This window comes from Rhinatrema bivittatum, chromosome 7 (assembly GCF_901001135.1).
Source record: "Rhinatrema bivittatum chromosome 7, aRhiBiv1.1, whole genome shotgun sequence".
NCBI classification, from domain to species: domain Eukaryota; kingdom Metazoa; phylum Chordata; class Amphibia; order Gymnophiona; family Rhinatrematidae; genus Rhinatrema; species Rhinatrema bivittatum.
The window spans coordinates 132,627,862-132,644,245 of record NC_042621.1 but is presented as its reverse complement, the minus strand read 5'-3'; the positions used below and the strand labels follow the sequence as shown (position 1 = coordinate 132,644,245).

Genomic DNA, 16,384 nt, shown 5'->3' with positions numbered 1-16,384 from the left:
CCTGAGTCCATCTGGCTGCAGGCTAAGAAATGGAGAAATTACTTATCTGATGATTTCGTTTTTCTTAGTGTAGACAGATGGACTCAGCATCCAGCCCCCGGCTGCCCATGAACAGTGCCAAGGATTCAACCATGGAGTGGATATCTATTCCAAGAGATTACGGGTAAACCGTTGTTCAGTACCTCGATCAGGGCATCTCTAATCTTACTGGAGTTCAGTGTTTGGTTGAGTAGTTACGATTATCCATTTTCAATCAAGTTTTTTCAATAGTATGTCCACAGTGGCTTTTGAAGAGCATACTGAAGGGCTGAGGTCAATGCAGGGGTGTATCTAGGGTGATGTCAGCTTTGAAACTGACGCCATCTCAATCTGCTGGCAGGGGAGCACAATCATTGTCTACACTAAGGAAAATGAAATTATCAGGTGGTTAATTTCTCCATTCTGGATAATGGATATTTCCCAGTGATGGAACTGCCTTGGAACACCTCTTCCCTGCTCACTCTCCCATAACCTAAACAGGCTAGCTAACCCAGTGCTTTTAACACGCTGCTGCTTCTGCCACCTCTCCTGTACAATTCATAGGTTCAGCTGAATTGTTTGAACTCTGTGTTTCTCAGTTGAATCATATGGTTCAAATGGTTGTGGTGAGACTTTGAATCACATGGGAGGGAGAGGTGGCAGCATCAAAGCAGGTTGGGCTGCAAGGAGGGGGGAGGTCATAGTGAGCTCATAGAGTGGTCAGGCAGGGATTGGAAAGGGGACTGTCAGAGTGAGCAATAGGGTGGGCGGTCAAGTTGGGCTGCAGGGTGTCTGGATTTAAAAAAAAAAAAATAAATTGGATAAAGGATCAGAACCAAGCACTTTTTTCCCCTCAGTGAATGGAACTTCAAATGGAAGTGCTGTACTGTACTCTACAGAAAGACCTCAGACTTAAAGGTGAATTTTAAAAGCTTGACACACGTCAAAATTAGGAGATAGGCGTGCATCTAGCATTAGCGCATGTTCACTTGATTTTATAATGCGGATAGATGCGTGCACATATGCCGATGCGCAAATATCTTGCATCAGAGAAAGAATCTAATCCCCATAACAGAATCAATCTCAAAAGCGCTCACCCATTGGAATAAAGGAAAATTATGTTTCTTACCTGATAATTTTCGTTCCTGTAGTACCAAGGATCAGTCCAGACTGCTGGGTTATGCCTCCCCTCCAGCAGATGGAGTCAGAGAGAAAACTGAAAGCACCTCCCAGATATACTGGTGTGCCACCTGCTATCCTTCAGTATAAAGTATAACAAAGCAGAAGATAGGCAAAACCAAATCCTCCGCCAACTTAGCCACTAATGAAAAACATGGCAACTGTCTAGAGTAAAACTCTCCCCTGCCAAAAACCTGGCAAACATCAACGTAACCTCAAAAAGGCACCACCCTCTAAAAGCAAAGAAAAAAGGGATAGGTACCTACCTTGTTGAAATATCGAAAAGCTATGTATAGAAACTGGTTATTGGAGCGGACTCTCCTGACACTCAACATCGGGCGGGCGTCTGGACTGATCCTTGGTACTACAGGAACGAAAATTATCAGGTAAGAAACATAATTTTCCTTTCCCTGTACGTACCAGGATCAGTCCAGACTGCTGGGATGTACCCAAGCCGCCTTAATTGGGGTGGGACCCAGAGAGACCCGCTCGAATGACACTGCTGCCAACAGAATCAGCTGATGCTCCCCTAACATCAATCCGATAATGACGAGCGAAGGTATGCAACGACTTTCACGTGGCTGCTCTGCAAATCTCCTGGCTAGAAACTAAACGACTTTCTGCCCAGGAAGTTGCTTGAGAACGCAGTGAGTGTGCCTTAAGCCCCTCAGGAACAGACTTACCACAGCCAATGTACGTGGATGCGATCGAACTTTTCAACCAACGAGCAATAGTTGCTTTCGATGCCTGTAGGCCCTTCTTGGGCCCCTGCCATAGGACAAACAAAGGATCCGACCGTCTGAATGCATTAGTGACCTCCAAATATCGCATGATCACTCGCCGCACCTCTAGACGCTTCAAATCGGAACCGCGCGAAGACTTTAGGTCCGACGCCGAGAAGGAAGGCAATTCCACCGTCTGATGAACATGAAAAGCCGATACCACCTTCGGCAAGAACGAAGGAACCGTACGCAGAGACACGCCGGCATCTGAAATACGCAAAACCGGTTCCCTACAAGAAGGTGCCTGAAGCTCCGACACCCGACGGGCTGACGCAGTGGCCACTAGGAACACGGTCTTGAGCGTGAGAGGGGCCGAGTTGAGACCTTTGAGCACCAAATTCAAATTCCAAGAAGGACAAGGGGGTCTAAATGGGGGATGCAAGTTCCGAACGCCACGCAAAAAACAAGCTACATCCGGGTAGCACGCGAGAGAGAATCCGTCTACCTTACCCCTCAAACACCCCAGGGCCGCTACCTGAACCCTCAGAGAGCTGTACGCCAAACCCTTTGTCAAGCCCGCCTGCAGGAACGTAAGGATACTCCTTACCGAGGCCCGGCGCGGTGGAACTTTAGCTGCCGCGCACCAGGCGTCAAACACTTTCCACACTCTGGCGTAGGCTAGCGTGGTGGAGGGCCTTCTCGCCCGCAGTAGGGTGGAAATGACAGGCTCTGAATATCCTTTCCTCCTCAACTGCTTCCTTTCATAAGCCAAGCCGCCAGACAGAAGCGGTCCGCCCGCTCGAAAAATACGGGTCCCTGGCGAAGCAGGCCCTGAAGATGACCCAACCTTAAGGGTCCGTCCCGCGCCAGGTTGACTAGATCCGTGAACCACGGTCTTCTAGGCCACTCCGGGGCCAAAAGAATCACTGGCCCGCGATGGGATTCTATGCGTCTTAACACTTTGCCTATTAGAGGCCACGGGGGAAACCCATAGAGGAGGATGTGACGAGGCCATGGAAGCACCAGGGCATCTACCCCCTCCGAACCGTGTTCTCGCCTGAAGAAACGCGCTGCCTGTGCATTTTGCCGAGTCGCCATCAGGTCCAGACGCGGCATTCCCCATCGCCGGGTGATGAGACTCATTGCCTCGGCCGAGAGCTCCCACTCTCCGGGATCCAAGTATTGACGACTTAGATAATCCGCTTGTACGTTGTCGACGCCCGCTCTGTGGGTGGCCGCTATGCGGGAGAGATGACGTTCCGCCCAGGACATTAACAATGACGCTTCGTCCGCTACCGGCCGACTTCTCGTGCCGCCTTGGCGATTTATATACGCTACTGTGGATGCGTTGTCTGACAGAACTCACACTGCCCGCCCTTGTACCAACGGGAGAAGTTGGCGCAAGGCGAGACGTACCGCCCTGGCAATAAATTGTCTGGGATTAACCACCCAGCTAAGCTGGAACGAGCCGGCTCCAGCAGCGGCAATTGGGTGCCGTAATCTCCCGATTTCTGATTTCTGGCCCCAACGGGAGAGGAGAGCGCGCTGTAAAGGACGTATATGAGAAAATGCCCACGGCACCATCTCCACAGTAGACACCATATGACCAATGACTTGTAAATAATCCCAGGCCGTGGGCAACGGGAGATCTAGTAAGGCCTGCACCTGAAACATCAGGTTCTCTAGTCTCCGCTGAGTGAGGAATACCTTGCCTTCCAAGGTAACGAAACGCGCCCCCAAAAATTCCAACTGTTGACTCGGGACCAACTGGCTGTTCGCAAAGTGGACCACCCAACCTAGCGATTGAAGTTGCTGCACCACCGACTGGACTGCCCGCTTGCACGCCTCCTGCGACGTCGCCCGGATTAGCCAATCGTCCAAATAGGGATGCACCAGAATTCCGTGGCGTCGCAGATAAGCTGCGACTACTATGAGAACCTTGGTGAATACCCTCGGGGCTGTTGCTAGCCCAAACGGAAGGGCGCAAAAACTGGAAGTGCTCCCCCAATACTGTGAATCTTAGGTACCTCTGGTGACGTTCCCTGATCCCGATATGAAGATACGCCTCGGCTAGATCCAAAGAAGCCAAAAATGCTCCCTTGTGGACGGCCACAATAACAGATCTGAGCATCTCCATACGAAATCGGGGAACGCGCAAGGCCACGTTCACTCTTTTCAAATCCAAAATTGGGCGAAACGTACCTTCCTTCTTTGGGACCACGAAGTAAATGGAATACCTGTCTGTTCTGGTCTCCTCCGGAGGAACAGGCAATATTGCTCCGAGAGCCCGTAACCTGTGTACCGTGTGGGCGATAATCTGCCTCTTTTCCTGAGACCCGCAGGGGGAGATCATAAAAAGATCCCGGAGGGGACGAGCAAACTCCAACTCGTAGCCGTAGCGAACGACGTCGAGGACCCACTGATCCGATGTGACCTTGACCCATTCCTCCCAAAACAGAGACAACCGACCTCCGATGCGGGGAAGGGAGGAATGGGCCTGCACGCCTTCATTGCGAAGGCTTTCCGGCGGGTAAGTTCTGCGAGGATCCCAGACGCTGTGGACGTCTGCCTCGAAAGGAAGGAGACCAAGGCTGAGACCTGGGGACCTGCTGTTTCTGCGGGAAAGGGGCCCCCCTTCCCATGCGAAACCAGCGTTGGCCCCGAAATCGGGACCGTACATTTCCAAAAGAATGAAAAGAACGGGGCTTGTCCTCCGGTAACTTGTACACCTTGTTGTCCCCCAAGTCTTTGATGAGCGGATCCAGCTCCTCACCAAACAATAATTTTCCCTTGAAGGGAAAGGAGGCGAGGCTCGATTTTGACGAGGCATCCGTCGACCAACGCCTAAGCCACAGCAAACGCCGAGCAGCGACCGCCGATGACATGCTGCGGGCCGAGGTTCTCAACAAATCATACAAGGCATCCGCCGTGTAAACAACCGCCGCTTCCACACAGTTGGCTTGCTCAGCCTCGGCTGGTGGGAGCTCCCCATGTGGTAAGCAATTGTTGAACCCAGCGGAGAGTAGCGCGCTGAACCATACTGCTACATGCCGCTGCATGGACCCCTAAGGCTGCTATCACAAAAATGCGCTTTAACAGAACCTCTAACTTTTGGTCTTGGAGATCCTTCAAGGCTACCCCTCCCGTGACAGGAATGGTAGTATGCTGAACCACAGCAGTCACTGCCGAATCCACGGAAGGGACCTTAAAAATATCCAAAGAATCCGCTGACAGGGGATACAACTTATTCATTGCCCTGCTAACGCGCAGGGATGCCTCCGGCACCTCACATTCTTTGGACACGATCTGTAAGACCTTGGCATGTAAAGGAAAAGTCTGCGGGGGGGCCCTTAGACCTGCCATAGCTATGTCCCCTGTGGAAGTGTCAGTGTCCTGCTGCGGCGCTGGGATTTCTAACTCCTTCAAAACATGAAGGATTAAAAAGTTAAGTTCATCTTTGCCAAAGAGGCGCAGCATCTGGGGGTCATCGCCTTTGAGCGCTCCCTGAGCGTCAGAGACCTCTGTCCCTGTGCCATCCGGAGATCATGTGCCATCCGGAGACCCCTGGGTAAAATCCGGAGCTCCCGGACCTCCCTTTCCCCCTAGGGAATAAATTCTAGCAGCATCCGAACCCCCCCACTTTGTCCTGAGACCCAGACCGTCCTTGCTCAGGGGAAACTCTGGGGACCGTAGGGGGAGGGGGTTCCTCCGGCTCCCAGCCTGCCTCCGCGTCTAAAAACGCCTGATGCATTAACAAGACAAATTTGGAAGAAAAAAAGGCACTTTCCTTTTGTTGGAGCCCCCCGCGGGCTGGTCCCGAGGGGGAGGGGCTCGAGGCGCCTCCAAATCCGACTCACGGCACGGGCTTAGGGCAGGAGGAGAGTTAAAAGAAAAATCCTCCTCCTCCGATGCCGAATCAGCAGGCTGCCGCGTGGTCAAAATGGCCGCCGGCTCCCTAACAGTGGGAGGCGGGGCTAAGGACCGCGCAGCTGCCAGCCTGCTTAATCGCTCCGAGGAAGGACGAGAAGCCGTGCTGTGGGCTGCGCTCGGCCCCCGGGAGGGTCCCTCGCCCCCGGGAATGCAGTGGGAGCAGGGACCCTCCCTGGAGAGTCGCGCCCCCGCCTTGCCACAGGCCGTGCAGGCCGAAGATCGGGGCATCCTGAAGCTGCAGAAAAGGGCGCCCAAAAGTAAGTAGCTGGGTCTGGGAGCAGTAAATTCGCGCCAAAAAAGCTGTCTCTGAGACTGGCAAATTCGCTGGGTGAAGAAACCTCACCCCCTCCGGAGTCCCCGGTCAGTGCGGCAGGCTAGGGCTACAACGGACCGCAGCCTGTTTCCAACAGGGCTTACGGGTCCTTAATCTTTAATTCTAAATTTAATTAACTTTTTTTTTTTTTTTTTTTTTTAACAAATAAACAAGGCCCTCTTCAGGTTAAAACACCTGGCATAAAGCAGAGATAGATGGGGGAGGGTGACCGGACCACCGGTAGTCTTTCCCCCGGACCAAAAGGGACACAACACCGGGAAAAAGAATGAGAGCAATGTTCTCACAGCCTGCCTCTATGCTGCAGTGAATAACACGCTGCGCTGAACCAGAAAAAGGGACAATAAACGAAATAAACTAAAACTCTTTTTTTTTTTTAAACTAGTTAGAGAACCAACTAATTGATCTAGACAGTATAACTAACAAGTAATAATTAGTAAATGACACCTGAAAGATTTTTTGTCAGGATAGACAGGACCGCAGGTTATGTCTCTCAATCTGCTGGAGTCAGAGGAAATACTGAAGGATAGCAGGTGGCACACCAGTATATCTGGGAGGTGCTTTCAGTTTTCTCTCTGACACCATCTGCTGGAGGGGAGGCATAACCCAGCAGTCTGGACTGATCCTGGTACGTACAGGGAACTGCCTACTATCCATCACCAATCTACTCAACAGCTTAAACTTGGTCCTCAACGCCTCTAAGACAGAGCTTCTCCTCATCTCCTCAAATGATATCAATATCCACCAACCAACACCACTCAACTCTCAAATCACATGTAAGCAGGTTAGAGATCTTGGGGTGATTCTAGACAATCGACTAAACCTAAGGAAAATGGTCAACAGAACAACGAAAGATTGCTTTTACAGATTACAGGTCCTAAAACGACTTAAACCGCTCTTATTCTTCCACGACTTCAGGACAGTCCTCCAAGCGCTACTGTTCGCCAAAATAGACTACTGCAGCGCCCTTCTACTAGGACTCCCCAAATCCACTACCAAACCTCTGCAGATGATTCAAAATGCGGCAGCAAGATTGTTGACCAGTACCAGCCGCTACGAATACATATCACCAATTCTCAGGAACCTACACTGGTTACCAGTAAATTACAGAATTCTATACAAATCAATCACCTTAATCCATAAAACCATCCATCATCAACTTCAACTTGACCTGGAAATACCTTTCAAACTCTACTCCTCTAACAGACCAACTAGAGACATTTACAAAGGCACTCTTAATGTTCCCCCCACTAAAGCCACACGCCTCGCTATGACCAAAGACAGAGCCTTTTCGATAGCAGGCCCTTCTATTTGGAACAGTATCCCATCAAACCTCAGACTGGAGCCAAGCCTTTTAACTTTCAGAAAAAGACTTAAAACCTGGCTCTTTCACCAAGCCTTCCCTGAACCACCAGACAATCACTAGTTGGCCTTCTTTCCTACCTGGTCTGGCTCTCCGTTTCTCAAAGAAAAAATAAATGGACTCTGAGACATTCAGGTTAAAGTACCGTTCTTAAGTTTATTAACTTGTACACGCTGTGGTAAAATTACTTTTACTGGCCTTTCTTCTTTCCAGCTTGTTGCAAGCTTCCAAGTTCTCGCCCCCTGTTGATTGTAACTTTGACTTATTCCTACTTATTGTTATCTTTCGTTTACGTGAATTTGTTACTCTAGTTTTCTTTTTTCCCTTTGTTAAACTGTAAACCGATCCGATATGGTAATTTACTATGAAGGTCGGTATAAAAAACTGTTAAATAAATAAATAAAATAAGTGGCAAGGTTTGGTGTTCTGGGGCAGGGCGGATCCGAGAGATGTGAATGCAAGTATCTATGTGCCTGGGCATTCGCCCAGGACCAGTGCCACATAACCTTACTTCTGCTATGGAGGGAGGTGTAAGTTAAAAAAAAAAAATTTACATGCATCAGTGAGGGATCTGGGGAACTGAGGGGCGTGCAGCTTAAAGAACAAGGGGGGTAGGATGACCTAGCTGAACACTGGGCAAACTGGTGTATGAACTGGTCCTCGCCTGGATGTGCATCTGTTTTAAAATACAGGCAGTTGTGGGTCTGTAAGCCAACATATGCTGCTTGGCACACACAAGCCTAAAATTAGGCACTCAGATGCAGCTAGGCTATTTTATACTATACATGCATATGTGTGCACATGTTATAAAATGGCTGCGTCTTTGGATGCGCGTCAACGCATACATGTATATGTGCGCCCAGGCATCTATTTGAAAATTACTGTCCCTAGACACATTTGGTTTCTGAAAGCCTTGTCTTAAGTCAAAACATTATGTGGAAATAGATTGTTCTATAAGAGCAATATTTTTAGAAATGGATTGGTTCCAGCACTAAGGCCTATTTTCAGTAAAATAACCTGGAATTTAGTAATATATAATACTATAAAAACTGACTTATTTTAAAGCATTACTTTCTTTTGTCTGAAGAGGAATGCACCAAGGCATGCCTATTGGACATTGTACTGCTTTGAGGAGAGTGATTCCCTGGCACTCTTCTTAGTGACATCACCTCACCAGGCTTCATGTAACTCCTGAATCTAACTTAAAAGGTCTGAAATAGAGGGCTTCCTATATATACTGTTCACTTTAGCAAATGGGAAGAGAGATGATGCTGTATTGATGAAAGAGGCCAGAAGTTAGAGAAGACACAAGATATCATAAAGAGGAGCAAGGAAATACATCTGGGGAGAGGGGCACAGTTTTTTGAGACCAGATCAGTGCATCAATGATCTCTATGAATGGGATACTAAAAAGGAAATTCAGAATTATCAAATAATGCAAGACATTCAAAATGTAAAATGATCAGACAGTTCAGACTAAATGTAAAAGGGCTCGGATTATCATATAAATTACTAAATATAATCCAGCTGTCTCCCTGTCATTTTCTCTTTGCTTTAACACTTAAACCCCCTCCACCACATAACCTCTTCCCCTTCATGCCACCACTGTAGTGTAATCTGTGAATGACTTACATATTCAGGCAACATCATCCTTTGCCTTTACTTGCTTATTGTGTTTTGACTTGATGAAGGGCGTCTATCTCTCAAAAGGTAGTCAAGAAATGTAGTACATTAGTCCACTGGATGACAACTTTATTAAACTAACATGGCAACCATACTACTTTATTTATTGGCAACAAAGAAGTTTTCATATTTACCTCTTTTCATCATAAAAACATCTCTGAAGAGAGAATGACTTAAATGTGTAATTTAGCAGCTTTGTTTTTTCTTTTTTTTTTTTTCAAAACACTGAGATTTCATCCAATTACAGTTGGTGGGATTTGTTCTGTAGGAGGAGCATACCAAAGATGTACATATATATTAATATCTTCCCTTGCATGTTGCATTGCAAAACATAGTACTGTTTCATTTTAGTATTTGTGACAAGCTTGTGTGCAGCTTCTGAATTTTATATCTTGCACAATCATTAAACTTGGCACAGTGAGGAAAAAAAAATCATAACTGCACGTATTTTCAATTTTTGCTACTTCAATCTGGTGCTTATGTTGGGCATGGCGGCATGCATTATTATTTCTCAGTCTTGTGGGATTAATTGGAAGTTATAGAAGTCTGCTTGGGGGCAACAGGCCTTTATGCATTTTTTTAACACCCCACACACCGTGTGTTGGGCAATATGGCCTGGCAAAACCTTGCTTCTTGGAAATTTTGTACATTAAAGGAAATGGGTGGTAGCATTTTTTTTTTTCGGATTCTATGATAAACCTTTGTAAGAAAGAAGAAGGTATGGAGTAATCAGTTATGAGACAGTTAGGAGCTCAGTGTTCATATTAGAACTTTTGCACATGTTGTTGTCTGGAAATCCCAGACCAACTGTATGCCTGCATAAGGTAATTTCATCTCTAAATTGTGGTAAAGGCACAAAGTAGCTGACTTACACCTTCATGTGGTCTGCGCTTTGTTTTATTTTTATCTTTTGGCCAGATTAGCCTTTTCTCCTAGGACAAGCAGGATGGTAGTCCTCACATCATCAGATGGAGCCTGGCACGGAAAACATTTGCCCAAGGGATTATCGATGCCATTGGTGCACCCTCGGCACCCATACCCTAGTGAGGAGGAGGGCCCCTATGACCCACGGGGTGGGTCATAGGAGCCCCCTCTCGGAGAGGGGGGCCCCTATGACGATCCCCTCTCGATGCCTTCCCCTCCGGAGGAACGGTGTCGCTCCCCACCCGAGGACCTATCTCTCACTAACTTCATGAGGGCAATGGCAGAGGCCATCCCCTTCCAACCCCAGTCGGAGGAGGACTCCCATCATAAGATGCTGGAGGTCCCTCCAGTTCATCGACACTCCAAAAGAGGTTGTGGCGGTACCGGTCCACAACATCTTTAAAGAGCTTCTCCTCTGCATGTGGGAACACCCGGTGTCGGTGGCCCCAGTGAACAGGAAAGCTGCTGCGACTTACCTGGTTCAACAGGCAGTAAGCTTTGAGTGGCAGCACTTACCCCACCAGTCTGCGGTGGTGGAGTCCGCACTCAAAAAGGCCAGACAATCCCGAACACGTGTCTGCCCCTCCGGGGCATGAACACCGGGAGCTCGATGGCATTGGGAGGAAGATGTTTCAGGGGGCGATGTTGGTGGCCCAAATTGCAGCCTACCAGCTATACATGACACAATATGACCGCAACTTGTGGAAGCAAGTTCAAGATTTTGCAGAGACCCTCACCCAGCAACAGCAGGAGTCAACTACAGCCCTTGCTATGCTGGGCCTAGAGGTAGGTAGACACGACGTCAGGTACAAGCCCTTCTACCAGCCAAAGAAATACTTCCCCCCAGCTGCCCGCACTCAGCCACCTCGGCCCAGTCCCAGAGGCCGAGGTTGACAGCAGTGGGAACAGAGGGCCCCAGCAGGCCCCATCTGCTGGCTTTTGACTAGCGGCGAGGGGGCACAAGTCAAACGCTCGTGCCCATGGCAGCCGATCCCCCAGTCTGTGGCAGGCTCCTTTTCTTTGCCCGCCACTGAGAAGCGATCACTTCGGACCATTGGGTCCTTGCCATTGTCCACAAGGGCTACCGCCTAAACTTCAGCAGGCTTCCGGAGATCGCTCCCCCATGCCCATTGTGGGATTGGTCTGCCCATCAGGTCATCCTCCAATTGGAACTTTCTGCCCTTCTAGCAGCAGGCGCGGTAGAACCGGTTCCCCGCAAAAAGTGGGGACACGGCTTCTACTCGAGGTACTTCCTTATTACGAAGAGGAACGGCAGCCTGCGCCCCAGTCTCGACTTCAGGGCATTGAACAGTTTTCTTATGAGGAAAAATTCAAAATGGTCTCTCTGGACACGCTGATTCCGCTCCTCCAAAGAGGAGACTGGTTTTGCTCCCTTGACTTGAAGGAGGCTTATGCCTGAATTGCAGTTGTCCCCAGCCACAGGAAGTACCTTCGCTTTCCGGTGGGGATGGCACATTTTCAATGCAAAGTGCTGCCCTTTGGGCTGGCATCAGCCCCATGCGTCTTCACGAAATGTTTGGCAGCCTACCTCAGGTGTTGCTCGGTCCATGTCTTTCCATACCTGGACGACAGACTGATCTAGAGCGATTCACACTCTGGGGCCATGACTGCTCTAGCCTTGACAGTCAGTACCTTACAGACCCTGGAATTCATTACCTTACAGACCCTGGGATTCATTATCTACTTCCCCAGTCACACCTCACCCTGTCTCCACAGCTGGACTCATCAGTGCCAGGTTGGATACTGCACAAGCGAAGGCTTTTCTGCCCAGGGATCAAGCAATTGCCCTCTCTTCACTGGCTACCCTCGTTCGCAACAAGGTGCCGGTACCAGCCCGTCTCCTGCTCCACCTGTTGGGCCATATGGCGGCCTCAGTCCACGTGACCCTCTTGGCCCGCCTCCACATGAGGGACCCGCAGTGGGCCTTATGATGTCAATGGCAGCAGGCATCCTGGGATTTGGAAGCGCTAGTGACTGTAACAGACTGCCCTGTCTCTCCCTAGCCTAGTGGGAATCCAATCTGGAAATAGGACTCCTATTCCAGCCTTCCCCACCCCAGATGACCCTCACCACCGACTCCTCGAGTGGGGGGCCCACAAGGACGACCTGCATACTCAGAGCCTTTGGACTGCGGCTGAGTCCCGTTGCCAGAAAATTTCTGGAGTTGCAGGCGATCCGGTATGCCCTGTGGGCCTTCCAGGACAGGCTGTCCTCCAAGGTCATCCTCTTCAGAACAGACAACCAAGTGGAGATGTGGTTCATCAACAAGCAGGGAGGCATAGGCTCCTTCCCCCTCTGCCAGGAGGAGTTGCAGGTCTGGGATTGGGCCATCTCAAGCCACATTCCTGCCGGGCCACCTAAACACGTTGGCGGACCATCTCAGTTGATCCTTCCAGCCGCATGAGTGGTCCTTGAACCCAGCGGTAGCAGCCAGCCTATTCCGTCCTGGGGCACGCCGGACATGGACCTTTTTGCCTCTCCCCACAATCACAAGGTGAGCATGTTCTACTCCCTTATACTGGGGAAGGATCTTCTGGCCTGCAATGCCTTCTCCCTTCACTGGAGACAAGGAATCCTGTATTCGTACCCCCCAATTCCGCTCCTCTTTAAGACTCTGAAGCTTCAAGAGGACGAGGGGACCATGATACTGGTGGTGCCCTTCTGGCCAAGGTAGGTGTGGTTTCCTCTGCTCCAGGACCTGTCCATGAGTGCACCAGTTCCGCTGGGGATGGCCCCTGACCTCCTATCGCAGAACCAGGGCACCTTGCACCACCTGAACCTCCAGGCCCTGGCCCTCACAGTGTGGATGTTGAGCGCATGATCGATCCTCCAGCCCTTGCAGCTCTTGGACGGGGTCTCCAAGGTCTTGATTGAATCCTGGAAACCTTCCACTTGGAAGTCTTACAGCTTAAAGTGGAAGTGTTTCTCCATCTGGTGCAGGGGCCATGGACTGGACCCTTTCTCCTGCCTGCTCCCCCACCTGCTGGATTATCTGTGGCACCTATCCAAGTCTGGTCTCCAGACCAGCTCGGTCCGAGTTCACCTCAGCACCTACCACCAGGGGGTTGCTGGGGCACTCATTTCAGTCCAGCCACTTGTTGGGCGCTTCACGCGGGGCCTGGTCCAACTGAAGCACCTGCTTCGTCCGCTGGCACCCCCATGGGATCTCAACATTGTCCTGGCGAGGCTCATGCGGCATCCGTTGGAGCCTCTCAAATCCTATGACCTGAAGTTCCTCACCTGGAAAGTTATGTTCCTGGTGGCGATCACTTCCACTCGCAAGATGAGTGAGATCCAGGCCCTGGTTACGTACGCTCTCTACACAAATTTCTTCCATGATCGTGTGGTGTTGCGCACGCGTCCAGTAGCATGGGATAGACTTAGTTTTTGGGTACTTGCCAGGTTTTTATGGCATGGATTGGCCACTGTTGGAAACAGAATGCTGGGCTTGATGGACTCTTGGTCTGACCCAATATGGCATGTTCTTATTTCTGCCAAAGGTGGTGACTGCTTTTCACATCAGCCAATCAATCATCCTTCCCACGGTCTCATTCTCATCTGGGGAATGTGCTCTGCACACCCTAGACTGCAAGTGGGCGCTCGCTTTCTATTTAGACCGTACAGTGAGTCACAGACAGTCCACCCAGCTCTTTGTGTCTTTTGACACCAACAGGCTAGGAACAGCAGTGGGGAAGCAGACCCTATCCAACTAGCTAGTGGATTGCATTGCCTTCTGCTATGAGCAGGCAGGCCTCCAGCTGACTGGCAGGGTGAAGGCTCACTCTGTGCGGGCTATGCGGTGTCAGTGGCCCATCTGCATGCGGTCCCTCTTGCCGAAATCTGCAGGGCCGTGACCTGGAGTTCTCTCCATACATTCGTGGCTCACTATTGTCTCGACAGGGATAGTTGCCAGGACAGTGCTTTTGGCCAGTCTGTCCTCCGTAATCTATTCCAATCCTGAACCCAACTGTTCTCATTGTGCCCTCAGTGGGGCCAGACTGTCCCTGTTTCCCACAACGCTGCAGTTGTTGTGCCCATTGGCACCTTGTTCGGCCACTGTGGATCCCTCTGTTCACAGGGGGCAGTCTGGAGCTCTGTAATCACCCACATGTGAGGGCTACCATCCTGCTTGTCCTACGAGAAAGCGTAGTTGCTTACCTGTAGCAGGTGTTCTTCTAGGACAGCAGGATGTTAGTCCTCAGGAATCCCGCCCACCTCCCCACAATGTTGGGTTCACCTTCGGTTTGTTATGTTATTTTTCTCGCTCATACGTTTGCTATGTTACAAGACTGAAATGGGACCTTGAGTGGCTGCGCTGATAGCAGCAGGCTGGGCATGCTCAGTCTGCCAGTCGAAAGTTTCTAGAAACTTTGACAAAACTTTTCCATGCCGGGCTCCATCTGATGATGTCACCCACATGTGAGAACTAAGATCTTGCTCTCCTAGGAGAACACCAGTTACAGGTAAGCATCTGCGCTTTCTCTCATCTTTAGCCCCTCTCTCTTGATCCAAGAAGGCATGCCTGGGAAGCTCTGAGAGCTCCTTACTGGCTTTGACAGTCAGTATGATTTGTTATATACTGCACTTAATGCTTTTAATAGCCCTTCAGGCATCACAATTTGCTGAAGGCTGACTCGTGACAGACTTGCTAAGATAGAAGATGAAAAATTGCTGAATGTGCTGACTTCAGCAAAAGAGTAATTATCAACAAATGTCTGAAATGCAGGCTTTGCCAGATGTGGAGACCTGCAAGAATATTTGCTATTATTTATTGATCTCCAGCAAATAAATGGAGACATGGCATAGTGGAATAGTTTCAGCAGTCAAATCCCATGTGCATGCCCCTGACAGGCATACAAAATGCAAACGAGATATAGTAGTAAACCAGACCAAAACTATGAGCGCATATGCTGCAAGAATTTCCTGACATAGACTGGGTCTTGCGACTCCCGCCATTATTTTAATTTGGTGTAGTCTGCTGGACTGAAGGCAGTATCTAAGCATTATCTGCAGGAATAATCAGCAAAATCTGTCTTTTTGTCTGTGTATGACTTCTGGAGATTCCCTGTGAATGCATCTAACTAAATTGCGATTTAAAAAAAATACATTACAAGATGAATTTCTGATTGGCTTGTAATTTGTAGTCTTATAATAAAACAGTTTATTTGGAACTTCCTGGGTACTAAAATTATCCTTTGTGTTTTGTTTTTTTTACTCATCATTTGGCTAATCTCCAGCTTCCCTCACAGGAGTCCAGCATCTGAAGCACACAGCACTCTCAGCATTGCTCACAGCTATCTTCCTTCCTTTCCCAGCCTGAATTTATGTACCTTTGTGATATGCCCAGGGCCAATCAGCCTCGGCAAATGAGGGGTTTGGACACAATCCCCCCCCCCCCCCCCCCCCCCCCCCCCCCCCCCCGCCATACAACAGCCCACAGTACTGCAGCCGGAGCCACAGGAACAGCTCATTTGTGCTCTTAGCTCATTTAAAGGAACTCTTTCCCCCTCTTTCTTCCCAAAATAGAACATGCTGTCTTATATATTTTAGATTTGATCCATGTAATCTCTGCTTTTTTTGTTTTTGCAGGCAAGCTGGAAGGACTCCAGGCGTTGGCAGTTGTCTGTAGCCTCAGAGTTGCCAGACCTGGAAGAGTCCCCCCATGAGAGAGAGAGGTGCTCTCCCCGCATGAGAGACAGGGGCCGGAGACGCGGCGGTGGTGGATTTAATAGAAATGAAAGATTCAGAAACAGAGGACAGAAAAGAAGCTTTGACAGAACGTTCAATCAGTAATCTGCTTCATCTGTCCCATGCCTCAGACTGGACTCCATAGTCTCTTTATTAACAGTAATGCATTCTTACGTACATACTTAAGTACTTGCAATCCATGGCCCATCCAGTGCAGTATAAGATTACTGAGGATGGCTACAAACATAACCCGCACTGTAATAAAATTAGGCAAAGATCATTAAAAATATTTTTTTCATTCTATTGGTTTTTAACTTCCTCCTCCACTGTGTGTCCATAACTTCCTTCCTTACCGATTCCAGTCTAGCTCTGTTCCATGACCAGGGATCTTTTACCACTGGGCTACTCTTTCCCAGTACCAGAACATTAAGTGACTGCTGTGAAATCACTGAATACCATCATATGCTGCTTATTTAGTATTTACAAACTAAGCTATCACAGAGTCTGATCAATGCTTGTGAAGAC

General features: G+C 49.3%; 1 protein-coding gene across 2 annotated transcripts in view; it reads left to right on the top strand.

Moving 5' to 3' along the window:
• The window catches only part of DDX21 (DExD-box helicase 21), a 156,898-nt gene extending 140,736 nt beyond the window's left edge, over window positions 1-16,162 (top strand). For both annotated transcript variants that reach the window (XM_029609157.1, XM_029609156.1), the window contains one exon: window positions 15,761-16,162. In XM_029609157.1, coding sequence (XP_029465017.1) covers window positions 15,761-15,964 — 204 coding nt within the window. In that variant the 3' untranslated portion in view covers window positions 15,965-16,162. The remainder of the gene's footprint in view (window positions 1-15,760) is intronic.
• The last annotated feature ends 222 nt before the right edge of the window (window positions 16,163-16,384 follow it).